The sequence below is a fragment of the Hydra viridissima genome, unplaced genomic scaffold, assembly GCF_058129835.1.
Source record: "Hydra viridissima isolate aposymbiotic clone 2 unplaced genomic scaffold, HvirCarnegie_v1 scaffold_1, whole genome shotgun sequence".
Classification (NCBI taxonomy): domain Eukaryota; kingdom Metazoa; phylum Cnidaria; class Hydrozoa; order Anthoathecata; family Hydridae; genus Hydra; species Hydra viridissima.
Genome location: NW_028324300.1, coordinates 6,215,841 through 6,232,267, shown reverse-complemented (window position 1 = coordinate 6,232,267; position 16,427 = coordinate 6,215,841). Strand labels below are relative to the sequence as shown.

The 16,427-nt window shown below is 35.0% G+C and overlaps 2 protein-coding genes across 9 annotated transcripts in view; one reads left to right on the top strand and one right to left on the bottom strand.

Annotated features, from left to right (window-relative positions):
* Positions 1-443: 443 nt before the first annotated feature.
* Positions 444-2,573, bottom strand: LOC149893068 (uncharacterized). Its single transcript, XM_090082394.1, has one exon. The coding sequence runs from the start codon at positions 2,407-2,409 to the stop codon at positions 1,555-1,557; it is 855 nt and encodes a 284-aa protein (XP_089938520.1). The 5' UTR covers positions 2,410-2,573; the 3' UTR covers positions 444-1,554.
* Positions 2,574-11,702: 9,129 nt separating this feature from the next.
* LOC145187251 (proprotein convertase subtilisin/kexin type 5-like) overlaps positions 11,703-16,427 on the top strand; it is a 30,658-nt gene continuing 25,933 nt past the window's right edge. For 6 of the 8 annotated variants that reach the window (XR_016450867.1, XR_016450869.1, XM_090082324.1 and 3 more), the window contains exons 1-2: positions 11,703-12,053; positions 14,197-14,295. Coding sequence is in view for 4 of the 8 variants with exons in the window: in XM_090082324.1 (XP_089938450.1) it covers positions 11,829-12,053; positions 14,197-14,295 (324 nt within the window). In the remaining 4 variants the exon portion in view is untranslated. Of the gene's footprint in view, positions 12,054-14,196; positions 14,296-16,427 lie in introns of those variants that run through there. The other 2 variants (XM_090082334.1, XM_090082358.1) reach the window with 2 other exon arrangements.

Here is a 16,427-nt window from a genome sequence, read left to right as displayed (position 1 = left end):
CTCCCTTGAGTACGGAACCTGATTATTTTCTCTTAAAACTAGATTTTGAGAAGAACCTTTGCATTTTCTTCTGATGTGTTCATTAGATTTAATTGAAGATTTCTTACCATAACCATCAAATATAATATAAGTGGTGGGATAATTTTTTCTTATATAGCTGATGTAGGTCTCAACAATTTCTACAAACCTCATACCTTTGTTCCAAAGAACTCTGTGGAGTAAGGAACCTCCATCAAGGACATATTTGCACAAACTGACATTTGTACTTACTTTAATTTCGTCGTCAGGAAGAATCACTTTGCGCGAAGATGATATGTTTGCTTTCAGCATTAGGTTATTTTTAAATAATGATTGTAGGAGAATGAGTAAGCTCATAATCAAAATATAGTTCAACGTCATCCTCTCTTTCTGCAATTGCTGCAAGTCTATTAAAAAGGAGGGTTGGATCGACACAACAATCAGTTTGTTTGTCTATTTTTACGCTATTGGTCAAAACATCTAAAGAAAAAAATGTATTCTTCTTTTTAAACTTTGCTTCATTGAACTTAAGGCCGTTGAGAAATGTTTGTAGACGAACACCTATGCTCTCAGCCTCGTCACAATTGACAAGATCTTCACCATTGACTGACACAAGACCCGTAGATAATGAATATAGATTTCTATCGACAGTATTGAATGGATTTCTTACAGAAAACCAGTCATAAAACAACTCCAATGTTCATAATCACATACTAATCTTTTAATACCCATTTCTTTATTGCTTTCCGTAACTCCGATGTCAAATCCAGATAATTTATGCATTGCTTCATGAACACTTGCAGAATGACAGAGGCTCATTGTCCATAGGTTGCGTACATTTTCATCAAATCCTCTACCTCTAATTAAACCACCATTGCATTTTAAAGACCGCATCAGGGTCTGCTCTATTACAAGATCAGAAGATAGGCCAGCCCAATATCTTTCAGATCGGCGCACTGCGTGACGACCATCTAAAAATTGTTGATATAACCATGAATTCGTTTCTGAAAGGTATTGCATTTCTTGCAAATATAACCTGGAGCACTTGGCATAGTTTGAATGCCCTGATGCGGCAAATAAGTTTAGCATTTTTGAGATTGTTTGAAGATGCAAGTACCAGTTACAAGTTTTCTCTGCAACTAAAAATTCCTTTATGATACTAATATAGTATATGTACAAGATCCAAAGTTTTGCAGTGCGTGGTTCATATGACTTCTTTTCCGTATAGGTTAATATGGCTCATTTAATATTTTTGAAAGCATCTGTATTACCAAGTCTGATTAACTCTTCCTCATTCATACCATTTTGCATTGCGATTTTATAAGTGCATTCAAGTCCGGATATATCTAGTTTTGATTCGTCAACTAAAATATCTATAATATAATTCGTGATATAGCTTGATCCAGGATAAGGTTTCAAACGTGTTATGCTTTCATAATTGCATTTAGAAGACAAACATATTGATATTAAACCAATTCCGTGAAACGATCCCTTTCCGGTCAATGTTCGAATGTTGTGATCTACATTATCAGCGACCTAATGTAGGAATTTCGGCTCTTGTTCTTGCGCGGCATTTACTCTACAAACTGCAGCAGATAACTTGAACAACTTAACTTCATCGGAGGAAATTGAAAATCCAAATTTGTAAAGGTGATGCACAAGCCATTTTGTTCCAAAAGATTTATCGATATCTACTCCAATTCCAAATGGTATTGGTGCTATCATAGATCTTGGTCGCGAAGCTTGAGCAATGCATTGTCCTAAACTAATTTGTCGAAGCTTAACTGAAATTAAATGGCTTAGAAATAGCTGTAAACTCTTTGGAACCCATTTGAGTCCATATTCAATATCACCCATATCCTTTTGTGACGGATATACAGATTTATCGACATTCATTTCTCTGATTTCGCTTTTAATTATATTTGCAGCGGCAGAAATAATATCATTTTTAGTGTGATCTTTCTTCTTTTGAAATTTCGATATAACAAAAGAAGCCATATCTCTGAAACAAACTAAATTAGATTGACCAGAGAGTTCTCCAAAAAAAATATGATCACGATAATGCTCAAGTAATTTTCGTTTTAAAGATTTCGTCGAGTAACACGGATAACCATTACTAAGTTCTTTCATTTTAATGTGCACTTCTGAAAGAGTATAAAGTTCCCAGTCAGTTTCTTCTTCTAACCAGAAACATAGTTTCTCAAAATTTTCAAACATAATGAGATCTAATGGGCGTCCACGTTGGTTGTCGCTTTTAGTTTTAAGCCTGAAGTTGTTCATACACGAAATATGATAAATAGCTTCTTCCGCTACAAGATCATAACAAGACATCAAACGAGAATGTACAGCATTTCCCCAATCATCCTCTCGATTCAATGAACGTTCAATCATTTTTTTAATCAATGGTATGGTCTCAATGGTGATCAACCTTTTTAGTACAAAGAAAACATTTTGATTTCCAATCAAATACCTCTTCAAATGAGGATCGTAGTTTCTTTCTTGGAACAGATAATGATTGATCTTTACGACTATCCACAAACTTTCTTCTACAGCTATGATGGATTAGTACTGTTGTACTATTATGCGTGTTCTGTCGGAACTGGTCTCTAAGAAAACTAAAAATATGCAAAAAAACTTTCTCAAATTATAGCTACGTTACAACTGAGTTTAGAATTAAAACTTAACCTAATTTTATGTTGTTTGAGTAATAAAATTGAAAAAAAAACCAAAAAAAAACATTGTTGATGTCAACTTTACTTGAACTCCCCCTCCCCAGTGTCACAATTGTCAAAAAAGTTCAGACCCACTTCCTCCCTATTTTGTTGACGTAAATAATGGGCAGCCCCTAATTTGAAATGATTCGAAAAATTAATGAACTATTAATTTAACTTAATTAGTTTAACAAACTGCGCGAAAAATCTTTTTTTATAAGATTGTATATTTAAACAAATTTTAACCTGCATAGTTCATTCCTACTCCGTTCTTCGCTTAATCGAATCAATGTTTTGAGACCTTTTCCATATACTTTGACATGACTTTCTTTGTCAAACCCAAGCTTGCACAATACAAAAACAGCATTCTTTTTTTTTTTTTAAATGTAAAAACTTTTACTACACGTAACGTTTAACTTGTAAGTTTTACTTTTCCATATAACAGTTTCAATATAATAAGATGCAACCTTTTTTCGGAGTAAAACTTAATTATCCACTCATACAAAATGTTTCATTGAAAACTTTTGTTATGAATACAAAAGAAATGATAAAGTTTTTCGCAGTAAAAATTTTCTTTTGAAAACAAAAAATCGAATGAAGTTTTGCGCGGCATTCAATTTTAACACTTTTACACTTTTCAAACGTAAATAAATTTAAAAATAATTTTTTTCAAGTCATAGTTCTTATAGAAATACTGATCAGCATAAAATTCTCGATTCAACGATATATAATTAATCATATTTTGGTGTTGTCAAAATTAGCCTACTTTTTGCCCCAAATTGCCCCAAAAGGGATGTTCCCTTAGCGCAATCAACGGGGCTTTTTTTTACGCTCATCCAGAGATTGTCTACTTCCTCTGTGCAAAGTTTCAGCTTTATACTATTTTTGTCCGAGTCAACTGGCAATTCTCTCCTACTATTCGATAAAAGATCGATACTTTAATATTTTTTCACAGCATTCATTGATTGAATAAAACGTCGGTAACGTATAGTAAGAACCGTTGTGGTCATGGCAGGAATCTCTATAGCCAAAATCCGTAAATTACGGCAGACAAGTTAAAACTTTTAGGGAAATTCCTTAAGCGAAAAAACCTATAGCTAACGTGGCTGCCGTTAAATTTAAACTATGTGGTCATTGCCATAATGGCCACACCTTAGATCCGCGCCTTCATCTATATATTCTTTAATCGTTGTATGATTATAGAAAAAACAATTCAAAACTTTATTATTTTTTATGTAAAGAACTTCAATATGCTGACAAACAAAACTCTAACAAACAAGATTTTAAATTATATTAATATTAAATTATTATAAAAACAAAAAAGATTTAAAAATAATTCATCAAAAGAATATCTTCCTCAATAAAACGAGTTGCGTGTCATCTCACAAGTTCACAAATAGTTTATTGTTATCAACAAAATCATCTTTTATACTTGCAGAACTGCAAACTTGAGGTGTACACGCAACCTGTGTAATGTGGTATTCACATCTTTATTATACAAAAACAAAAACAACTCAACAATTATATAAATCAAAACAAAAATCACAAATTGTTTTCAAAACTGTTTTATATAAACATAAAAAGTATTTTAAAGCAGTATTTGCTTAAAAAAAACAACACCTTCATAAAATAAATATTAAAAAGTAAGAAAAAGAGTACTAGTTACAATCTACTACTCTGTAAGCAATCGGCAATATAAAGTTATTCTCAATAAGTGATGAATTTAACTGTTAGTAAAATTATAACTGCTAACAGTAACAATTAAAAAGTTATGTAGCGTATGCCTAGAAACATTTGATCACTTAAGTTAGTAATCTTATAAGGGTGATAATCTTTACAATTATCTGCATTGATAACAATATTTTTAAACAAATTTTTATTTCTTTTTGCCACATAAGCATGAAAATGTTCGTTGAAATTAACTGTTTCTATATGATATGAACAGTGCAGAGCAACTCTCCTAATTGTGGATAACTTTCAACGATATCATGACATAAAATGCTCGCGTAGGACTCATGATCGCCGTAGTTAACAAATATAAACATAACCACAAAAGGGGGTTTAGAGAAAAGAAAAGTTATATTGAGAAAATGGTTGTTAACGGGGAAACCTCTAATATAGACCCAGTGGAAAACGTCAGTATATCCATAAAACCCTGTACTGAGGGTATAGATGTTACACTCCCAGGATTGACGAAGAGACCGCCTAACGGTAGCGACGATAGTTATCTTAAGGAAGGTAAACACTAATATACTACACCCAATTTTACTGAAAAATTTGTGTATAAACCAACTTCACCGCTTCCAAAATTCATCTTGGAAATAAGAGATTTAAAATTGACGGATGAGGCACCCATACTTACAAACGGTATTTCACGGTGTTTGATAACGATTTCTAATATTGAGACATCATCGGTCTACATTAAAGCTGGTTTCTCGTTTAGACCGATGTGTAGGAATGTCATTCTAACCTATTACTTCAATAACTTATTTCACCTGTGCAGGTGGATAGACTCCTCTGAATCTCTTATTCATACAACCGTGATAAATTTCGCGGTAAGCATGGCCTCGGCTGCATGTGGAGTCCTAACGGCTAATCTATATTCCAGCGATCCATTCATGAGAGTCTTATACATGTTCCACATTTATTATACGAGGATTCTCTGGCGTTTGAGTGTTTTGCTGCCTAATTCTAAAAACTTCAATCATTGTAAAACTGATATTGATACTTCGGCGCTTGAGGAGATAAAAAAGAATATGGAGTTCCAGCAGGGATGGAGGTACAATCAAGGGCATGGTGCTTCAATAAAAGGCGCTTCGTCCAGGATGGAAAAGCTGACTACTTTTTTATTATTAAAATGGTTGCTGAATACATCCCAGTATTAACAAATGCCCTATCTAAAGACTTTTTCAAAGCTATCTTACATAGTATAAGAGCTTATACAATATGTGTTCTGTCAGCTCAGTTAGCGGCTCGTGGACTCATTGTAGGCTCTTCAGCCAGCGCCTTGGACGCTTAGGTGGGGTTCGTATACGCGCTTGAAGTCTATATAAAACGCCTTAAAGACTTTTGTGCCGACATCACACAGTACCAGACAATTTTATCGAACCCCAGTCCTCTTTGTTACACCCTTGGCCCAGCAACCTTGATTCGGAGCAACCTTGGATTAAAAACCAACCCAATGTGAGAGAACAACAAAGAGCTCCTTCAAGTGCCGCCGTCTGCTTTTGGTCTGACGACATGTATCACTTGTCGGTAATAATTTGTATAGACGGTAAAAATCTGACTAAGTGAGACTCCCAGACTCTAGCGATAAAAAGACCGATATCTATGTTAAAAAGCCAGATATTGAGCTACCCAAAGGTATGTCACCAGACGAACATCGGGAAGAATTAAACGCCTTAATCATGGGTGGTTCGGCGGTTGCCTTGTTGGGTGTCGTTATTTGGTACTTCGTGTGCTGAATCACCAAAAAAAATTTTATCCATCCTTGACCGCGGCCCTAAAGTTCGCAAGTCTCGAACACGAGTGTAGCTTTTCTGAGGATTGTGAGGATAACCGGATTATTATCTACCTCATGAAATTTAAAGTTTATTTGCAACTTTCAGGCCGCATTTTCCGCCACGGTTTATCGCTTGAACTCCACAATTAAAAAAGGACTACCCTGGAACCTTGAACCATTCGTGTCAACAGCGTCAAACTAGACTAGCAACATTATAGTATTTGGAGGTACTAATATAATTTTGGATAACCATATCCGTGAGCAATCTGAAGTCAGTATTGGCGAGGCAAGCGTGCAAGTGGCGCTAGATGGTGCATTATCAGACCAATAGTTAGTGTGGATCTGATGGTTTCTCACGGCTTGGATGTAATATGCCGGATACCACTAATCTAATTGAAGGTGAATCACATCCTTCACATAAGGCTCACACACAATGTCCGAATTAAGGCACTACCCAGCATTGACCTGGGTAGTGCCTCAATTCGGACATTGTGTGTGAACTGATTGCTGGGCTGTCCTACTGATACGAGGGCTGCGTTAATCAGTCCGAGGCGTGTGTTTAAAGCTGACTTTCACACAACTTTGTCGTGGTGCTGAAACTCAGCCGACGCAATATTCAAGAAGCGGTTCTGAAGATTTATCACAGCTGTTTCTATCATATTTATGATAGCAACAGCTGTGATAAATCTTCAGAACAGCCACATGTATAAGAGACCCTACGGGCGTCTAATAGGATGAATATCCCCTACGAGAGCAATTAGGAACCTGGGTTTGGGTCTTTTTCACGCGCCAAAATAATAATCGAGCTGACTTGGTCTGACAGTGGGCTCACGCAAGGACTATCGCCAGATGCCGGAGTGTCAGGATGTTACTCGGTTTTTTCTTCTATCATTGCTGCAATTTATGCCGAAGGACAAGATCACACTTCTTGCTAAAATCCGTGATTTCCTGGCTTACATCTAGCTCAGCCAGGTGTTAACGATACATATTCAAAGCATTGGTACAGGTGTGAACGTTTTTAAAGTACCCGACTATGGTATCGCTCACTGCTTTTACATCATCAATGTAGTATTCTATGTCATCATGAAAATCTATGCCTGAAGTGTCCTTTTAAGGGGATCATTGAGAAATTATGATCTACGGATCTAGCGGCTTTCTCCCTTTTTGAGTTTTGGCGCATACTCTTATATTTGTTCAGGTAATAGGACTTTAGACAGAAGTTTTTTCAGTTGGCTTCGCTTAGCCCTTGCAATTCGACCACATATGTGTCCAACACTGGAGTGCACTACCTCTCGGCAGTTACCTGAGTATGCGACCCAATAATCCGCCTCACATTGCAAAGGCTCTGCGTCATTTCAGTTTTTTAAAGTTTCATCCAGCTTAGCACATAGCCTCTATGAACAAGAAGCTATCTTCAGTATACAATAACCCCAAAGGATCCTGCTGTGGGATGCCAGCCATCAAGAAACTTGCGACAGCCACGAAAGTTTCTAGGTATACCTAGGTATATAGTGTTGGGCTAGCAAGTAAATCTGCTAAATGGCCCGCTTCCCTAGCCATTCACCTGCAACCTTTTTAGAAACTTTCGTGGCTGCCGCGAGTTTCTTGATCGCAGGTTAATGAGGGAAAAACCTAATATGGTTCACCAAGCGGACTTACAATACCTATCACGTTGCAGAGTAGGCCGGCGAACGTATAAATATGCTTTTGTGGTTATTAGGTGGCGGGTTGCTATAAAGAAGCGGAGTCACTCACTAGCAAGACTGCTGTAGAAATCGCAGATGCTCTAGTTTGCATATAAAAACGAGACCCACTGGCATGGCCACATCAACTTCAGATAGATTCCAGTCATGAATTTATGGGGACTACTACCCAGATCCTCAAGAAACACAGTCTACAGGTTCGGATAGTTGCAGCGGGAACCATCGAGAGCAAGGGATTCTCGAGCATTTCAATCCCACTCTTGTTGAAAGACTATTCGGTCAACCATTCCGAAGAGCCGTGCGCCGTCAATAGTATCCTTTAGCGTACTACGCGCCGAATAGTACACTGTACACTGTGCTTCTTGAGGAATTCGGATGCTCACCCTCTCGGTTAACCGTTAATGTTAGTCGCCCTAAATAATGAGCCGACCAGATTGTTAGGCGTGAAACCTAAAGACTGTGAAGGTCTCTCAGACAACGTCACGACCAGCCAGGAGGGTTGTAGGTTTTGAGGAACGACAGGTATGGACCTTCATGATGACATAGAATGGGACATTAGTAATGTAAAAGCAGTGATCGGTACCATAGTCGGTTACTATAAAAACGTTCACACATGTAACAATTCTAGGAGGGCTGTAGGTTTTGATAGCATAAAATCTTCTGGAGCTCTCGTTCTTTATCTGAATACGTCGGGCGAGTTGGAAAGAGGATGCTGTCACGCTAGAGATCCTATCTGGTCTATTACTACGCATTCTACTGACTCAGTCATGAGACGGGAGGGTCAACCTGCCCTTTATAGTCTTACTGATGGGCCCGCCAGACTCTTCGTCCGTGAGGAGCTATCCATCGTTTCGGACGAAACAAAGTTACTGCCGGAGTGGATCATTTGACGCACGCTAATGACCGTAGGCCAGGGTCCTGACAGCGTCCGACTCTATCCATTTTTTGTATTTTTCCATCGTGTTGGGAATGCAGCTAATATTTTGCTCATCCATGGCTTTAACTTAGAGCCTGCATGCTGAGATGCCCATCGTAGCCCCTCAGATTGTGAAAGATAACCGGTACCTTTGTTTTGCTTGGTGAATACACAGCTTGAGGTTGCATTTGTTTTGGGCGGCGCCTCGGTACTTTCCAGTGATGTTAAAGTGATCACGAACTTTGCCATTACCTAAGGGTGAACCGCAGATTTAACAGTCTGCCGCTCCTGTAAATGAGATTTGATCTTCGCTCAAAATAATAATTAGCTCAGCCTTTAGGCTACCAAAGAGGTGCTCTACTACGTCCTCACCACGGTATATGAAGAGACCCTTATTTTGCCCATCGCTCTGCACTCACATACAACAATGTTGTAAGGGACCTGCTACAAAATCAAACAGGTAAAGCTCTTTTCTCGGCCAGCTTTAGCGCACGGGCACGTTTAGGCACTCGAAGTCGGGGTAGATGATGAAAGGCACCAGTGCCTGCCTATGCTCGTTCACAAATTTTAGTGTATTTTTGCCAGCCTCAAGCATCACGGTCCTCTGGGGTTTTCCAAAATGTCTTGGCAACCTCTACGGTGAGCTTCCAGAAGGTCACCTCTCGAGAAGATATGCTGGCAGCGACGGCAAGGGTGATTCCGACCTTTATGCCTGCTCGTTCAGTGTAGAATCCTTGCCAGGTCTTTTATCCAGACGTAGTGTTTCTTTTCTGGATTAGTCTCATCAACTAAGAGTAGGAGGTCGATTGCTGTGCCTTCCAGCTTGCTGAGGCTGATCGGGTCCAACCCTCTCCTCTATCTGAGAACGTTCACCGAGAGCTCAAAGTAAGACGCTTAAATTTTTCAATAACGCTGTCCTTCACCGGGATATGAATATCCGCTAAGTCGAGCTCTCCCAGATGCTGTACATACCTGCTCGTCTGATCAGTGTTGGAGCTCACTGGATATTTTACGGAGAGAATGGTCCACTCAAAACATCTTTTACCCCTATTTTTTATTTTGATGACTTGGGATGTAGATAGGTATCTCACGTACCGCGGAAAGGCCAACACTTAACAGAGTCAGTCACAACGATTACACTGCCTCATTGTCATTTTTATTGAGGGCATAGTCTCAGTCCTCAGAAAGGTGGTATTTTTAACATTTTTTATCTAATCATCGCCATATACTTTGCCATCGTCATAGCCTTCCTTTTTCATTTCAGCAACAAGTATAAGCGAAACTTTTGCCCATCCTCCTCGATCTCCTTTTCCAACACTTCAACAATGCTGGGTGTTATCTCACTAAGTAGAGCCAGTGGGTCAGACTCAACCTGGTGGGGTGATAACTCTGTATTTCTTGAGCAGGTCGGTACTCTTGTAAACAATAAACACCGGCAGCTCTCCAGCTTCCTCCACCGCAGGCTCATTCCCAGCCAACCACAAAAGTATCAAGAAGTCTCGATCTTCATTTTTAAGCGTCTGAGCCGTAGAACCGTCGATAAATCCTGTGGTTCGTCAGCCCATAGGTCTCGGCCCAACCGTTTAGCCTACCTCAGCTAGCCAAAAAAGTCTAACCATTCACTCTAACCCTAACTGCAGGCCTTTGGAATAAACCCTTTGATTTCCCTAACCGTTCGTCCTAAATCTTCTAAGTTCAACCCTAACCGCTAACTTTAACTCTATCCATCTAAAATCCCCATTTTGCATCTACGACATTGTTTCATATGTATTTTTGTTGTTTATACATTTATATTGAGAACTAATTTACTAGGACGCTTCTGAAGTAGTAAAATATAAAATGACTTCAGAAAACTTTATGTTTATACTACAGGGAGAAATCTCTTGAAACTTTTATAGAATGACAAATGGTGCAAGAGATTGTTTGCGGATAGTAAAATACAAAGTTTCGACAATTATTTATGCATAGAAAATATCCAGTTAGTGCTAAACTTGGTAAAGCAACGTAGTTTAGAATTTTTATCCAGATTTCAATGGATAATGAAGGTTCACTCTTTAAAGCTGTAGGTATCTTTTTTTTTTTTAAATGTGATGAGAAGAATGATTCAGAGTTTTGATATTAGGTATGTTCCAACTTTTATCAAAAGTTGAAAATTAAATCAAATTTTATCTTGTGGCAAATTATAATTGAAGTTGAATTTGCAGGACCTCAAATATTATGTTACTTTTGATTTGAAAGGTGAAGAGCGCTAGCTAGAATGCGCTATTGAGCGTTATATGAGTGAATTTTGGAATAAGGTTTTGCTTATGGTGTGAAGGAACTTCTTAGTTAGAATTATAAATAAAAAGAACTTTTTTCAGCTTTGATTGTAAGTTTAGATAAATCACTAACATCATCTCTGATAGATTATATAAACTGTATAAACCCAGAATTTTGTATTTTAATCTGGATCTGGATATATTAAATGAGCATGTTATTCGTCAACCAGAATCTCATTTGATAACTAGTGTGCTTTGCTGGTAGGAAACATTTTTTAGATACGTGGCAAAGTTTTGATGATTGGCAAAAGTTGAACTGTTTTTCAGCAGTGCTTTAAGTTAGCGAAAAAACAAAAATTTTTGACAATTCCGTTTTTTTTAATTAAAATGACGTACATAAAATTCGAAACTTTTCCATGTTTAAAGTAAATTAGAACGTTTTTTCCCCTTTTTTAACACATATTTCATATAGAATATTAATATATTTTATTGATGAAGATCTCAGAATGTTGATAAAAAATCAATTTCTTTATATGATATCATGTTACATAAAACAGCACATTAGCGTCACAATTACTTTAAAAAATCAATGTGTTGAAAGATAACATTAGGAAAGAACGCTAGCAATTTTTAATTGATATGAAAATAGTAACTGAAAAACTGTTGTATTTTTTACAAAAGTTTAACTAATTTGATAGAACAATATAAAAGGAATTTAAAATGCTGTTTTTTAGTGCTCAAACTCTTTTTTTTATAATTGGATTAACAACGTTATTGGAATTAGTAAACCACTCACTTGCCATAAAACACAAGAATAGAAGGAATAAAAAGCATAAAAGCCCGCCAAAAAGTATATTTTTAAATACTTGGGCTGTCATTGTGCATGGAGACGAAACAATGGCAATAAAAGTAGCAGGTGAAAATGGATTTATAAACATGGGGAAAGTAGGTTCTTATTTGTATCTAGCAATTGTGTGTGCTTATTTCTTTAAATATATTTGCAAATAATTAAAGTTATTTTTACCCATCACATATAATTCAGACATAAGGTTTTTCATGCAATAGTCATATCTCTTGTTAAAGTGGTGCACACGTTGTTTGCTTAAAAAGACCACAGATGATAAAAGGCGCAATGATTGCTTTATTTATTTTATAATCAAATACAGTGTTTGCTGAAAATATTCATGGAAAGTCTTTGCGCCGCAAAAGAAAAGCTAAGGAAAATTCGGATGAATTATCAAGGCTTTTTTTAAAAGTCTTGACAATAAAACAAACAAAAATTAGAGCATTTTTAATTTTAAGAGAATTTTTTACATTTTAAGTCTAAAATGATCTAAAAAGCATATTAATTAGTTAGTTATGAAGTTATAACTGCTGTTGTAGGTGTACCAAAAAAGTACAATTAAAAAAAAGAAAGAAAAGTAAAAGAAAAAGGGATTTAACAGGGCATATTTCCATTGCCACTAATAAATGAGCAGTATCCTTTTTTTTTTAAACCAGACCGAATGTAAAACTAAAAAAAAAAAACTAAAGAAAAAAACAAATGCACAAAACTTGGCATTTGCCGCCACTATTCTTCTTACAAGTGTTTTTTAAGTTTTACAAACGTTTTTCTCTGTTATCTGTGTTTATTTTTTAATTTTGTTTACTTTGAAGCCGTTCCTTTCCATGAATTAAACCTCAATTCCTAATATCAAGTTGTGAGTTTTTACATGTTTTTTTTTCTTCGAAAAGATGTTTAAACAATTATACGAAAAAAGAGCAACGTCACTTTTAAACTTCTTAAGTGCCGTTTTGATACTTGTCAAAAATTCTTGACTGCTAAAAGTAAATAAGAATAAAAAAAAAAAAAGGTATGAATGAAGCACCCTACTAATAATATAATTTTATCAGAAACAAAATTCAAACTGATCAAATGAATTTGAGAAGTAAGAAGTCATTAACAAATTCAATAAAAATTTTCATTGAAAATATTGGCTTTAAACAAATAGCCATAATAGAGGCTGTTTTCATTCAAATATTCAGTACTTAAGAATGTTTTATTATTAGCATCTTGTGATCAGTGGCGCCCATAACACCCAAAATATTTTGTTTTTCAAAAATTTTACAGATTGCGTCACAAAGAATGAAAAAATGTTTTGAAGAAGGTTTTATACCGAAGAAAAAATATTGTTCTAAATTTTTTTTTTTTTGTTGCTTTAAATGAAAAACTTGATAAAAACCAACGAAAAATGATTTTTATTTCCTGATGTAATCTTAGTTTAGACTATGTAAGCTTAACATGATAGCTGTTTTGCTCCACGAGGCAATGTCATATCCACAAAAAATGTCACACCCAGGCTAGTCAGTACCATCAAAATACGGATTGAAAGAAACCTCATCATGTTAATGATAAAGGATGGCAAAAATTTGTTTGAAGCAAATGTGAGAATGGGTGTCAAAAATAAAGTTGGTGCCAGAAATGGTGAGAACCATTAGACGGTCAATGAGAAGAATCTTTTTTGACTGAGAAGTCTGAAACGTTCCAAAAAACTCCTTCAAATGTCAAAGAAGAAAATGCTAATTTTCTTTAGCTTTTAAAGTGATTGAATAATTCAACTTCAAACAAATTCTCAGATTTATTATCAGGATATCTGGGAGAAAGATAATCATAATCTAAAAAAAGACTCTATTATGTTCTATAAAATGTGAGCTGAGCCTTTTCCCCTTTATTTACACTTTTTAAAAAATCATTTTTGTTTCCGAAATCTGGACTGGTAATAGAAACAGTAATTCTATGATTATAAATCCTCAGTAGGCTCCTCTGTTCAATTTCTTTAACTATTCTTTCTTCCAAATCAATTTCAAGGTAATTTCTAGTCATTATGTATGTTTTTACATTCAAGCTGTAAAACTTGAAATCTCTAAAAGTTTTAGAAATGCTCACGGAAACTCTTGTTTTTACATTTTTAGTCAGAGGTTAAACCAAAAATAATAATTGCATAAGCTTTGAGTATTGTTAGGGTCTAATTAAGGCATCGTCTTGAATTAGGTGTATTTCCCAAAAACCCTAACTATTTTCTTTACTAAACATTTGATCTTAATTTAGGTATTTGAAAATGTTTACCAGTTCATTCATCGAGGAATCCCAAAGAGAAGGAAGCGTGAATCATTTATAAAAACAATGCATCTAAACAAAGATACCAGAGTGAGTATAAAATATCATATTTTTGATTGACACAAAGATTGAGTTTTTTAAATTTCATACTATTCACATTTGTTGCAGCAAATTTTATGCTTACATCACATTAAAACCCTTAAAGAAAAATTATCAAGTTATTTCATCAAGCATACTAAACACAATCGCCTCCTATTATGAAAAATTTATTTATGAAGACCAAGTGGTCTTGTCAACTGAGTTCAAGTTAGATAGCACTAAATATTTCTTACATTAAAAAGCTAACTAAAAAATAACAAATTAAGACTACTAAAAAAAGCATATTAATCAAATAGTATATTTGAAATAAATAAATTTGGTTTTTTGTTCCGCTGCTAAGTTTCTTTATTGTTTTCCGAGTACAAAAAGGAGACAAGAAACGAGATAATTTGATTTTTATTTGAGAGGAGGAAAAAGTGGATTATTTGCAGGGCCGCCGAGAGCCTTCAAGCCGCCCGGGACAAAACCTTTTTTGGCGCCCTTATAGATTTCGCTTCATATATATACTTAGCATAGAAGCAAAAAAGTACATTATGCCTTTATAGCTACTTTAACTTTATTTCATTTTTTGCTAACTAACCGCAGCATAAACAATTCCTAACTTAAATAAAATTTTTGAGCTTTTTTCGAGGCAAAATTATAAATTACTTCATTATATGACAATGATTTCGTGAGATCATTTTCAATAGACAAGATCATAAGATTTGAAAGTCGCTCTCGTCCCATGGTGGCTCTGAAATGGTTTTTATAATCTTAAGTCTACTAAAAGATCTTTCACCCTCTGCAACGGATATTGGCATTGTGTGAAAAATGATTAATTTCGAAAATATTCGTAAATTGCTTCGAAAATAACATTGTGTGAAAAATGATTAATTTCGAAAATATTCGTAAATTGCTTCGAAAATAACATATATATATATATATATATATATATATATATATATATATATATATATATATATATATATATAGACCTATATGTTTCTACTAAATCACCTTCAAACCAACGTAATTCTTGGAGCGTTTGTTTATTTTTTTCACATTCTTTTACCCTTTTGGAAGCCAATGCCCTATTTTGGGCACCAGAAAGTTTTTTACGATTCATTATTAACAGTTACTGTAAATAACCGTACGCATCAATAAAATAATAGCATTGTCAACTACGCAAACTCATCAAAAAATTATAAACTCAATCTCAAAAAGCTAATGTCATAAATCAATATTTCAATAGTTAAATATAAATCTTAAACATGAATTACCATAAATAAGTTGATCGTAAAGAGATGAAAAATATTTACTATTACTTTCTAAATTCTGAATAGAATTATTTTTAAATTTTATTCACAGTTTGTTATTTTTTCGAGGAATTAAAAATAATGATATAACGCGAGTAATATATACATTTCAATTATGGCATTTTAAGATTAAAAAAACTATTTTTATTTTACTTTGGCATCTGGCGCCCCATCGACATCTGCCGCCCGGGACAAGCTGTCCATTTGGCCCCCCCCCCCTATCGGCGGCCCTGATTATTTGTCTTCTCAAAGAAATTAAATTCACTTTTGCTTTGAGAAGAGAAAACAAAAACCGTTGTCACTGCGTAGAGAATGTCTGTTCACTTTTCTGATGGAGTTATATAGTGAAAAAAAATGACTGTCAAAAAAAATTGTGGGTTTAATAATGTTATTATTTTTTAATTCAATTTTCTAAGTTAAACACTTTTTAAATGTTAGGGTTTTCAAACTTGCTACGAAATAACTTTCTCACCAAAATACCCCTGCTGTCTCAAATATACCCAGTTGGCAGTAGATCGTTTTAGAATTTTACTTTTTTTTAATTTTTAAAAAACAAAATTTTGAGAAAAGTTCATAAAATAACTAAAATTTTAAAAAGATGAGATGTGGTTATTTTACGATTTTAAAATTCTGATTAACTGTTACGATAACAACGCAGATACAAGATAAACGTTTCAATCGTAAAGTCTTAAACAGAAATGTTACAATTATAAACCACAAACTATTTTTGCTTTTTAAAAATTGTGCTTTTCAGCTAGGCAATTTTGGTTGTTTTGTGACCAATTTTTAATCGGAGTGTATGAAATAATATACTGTATATGAGAAATT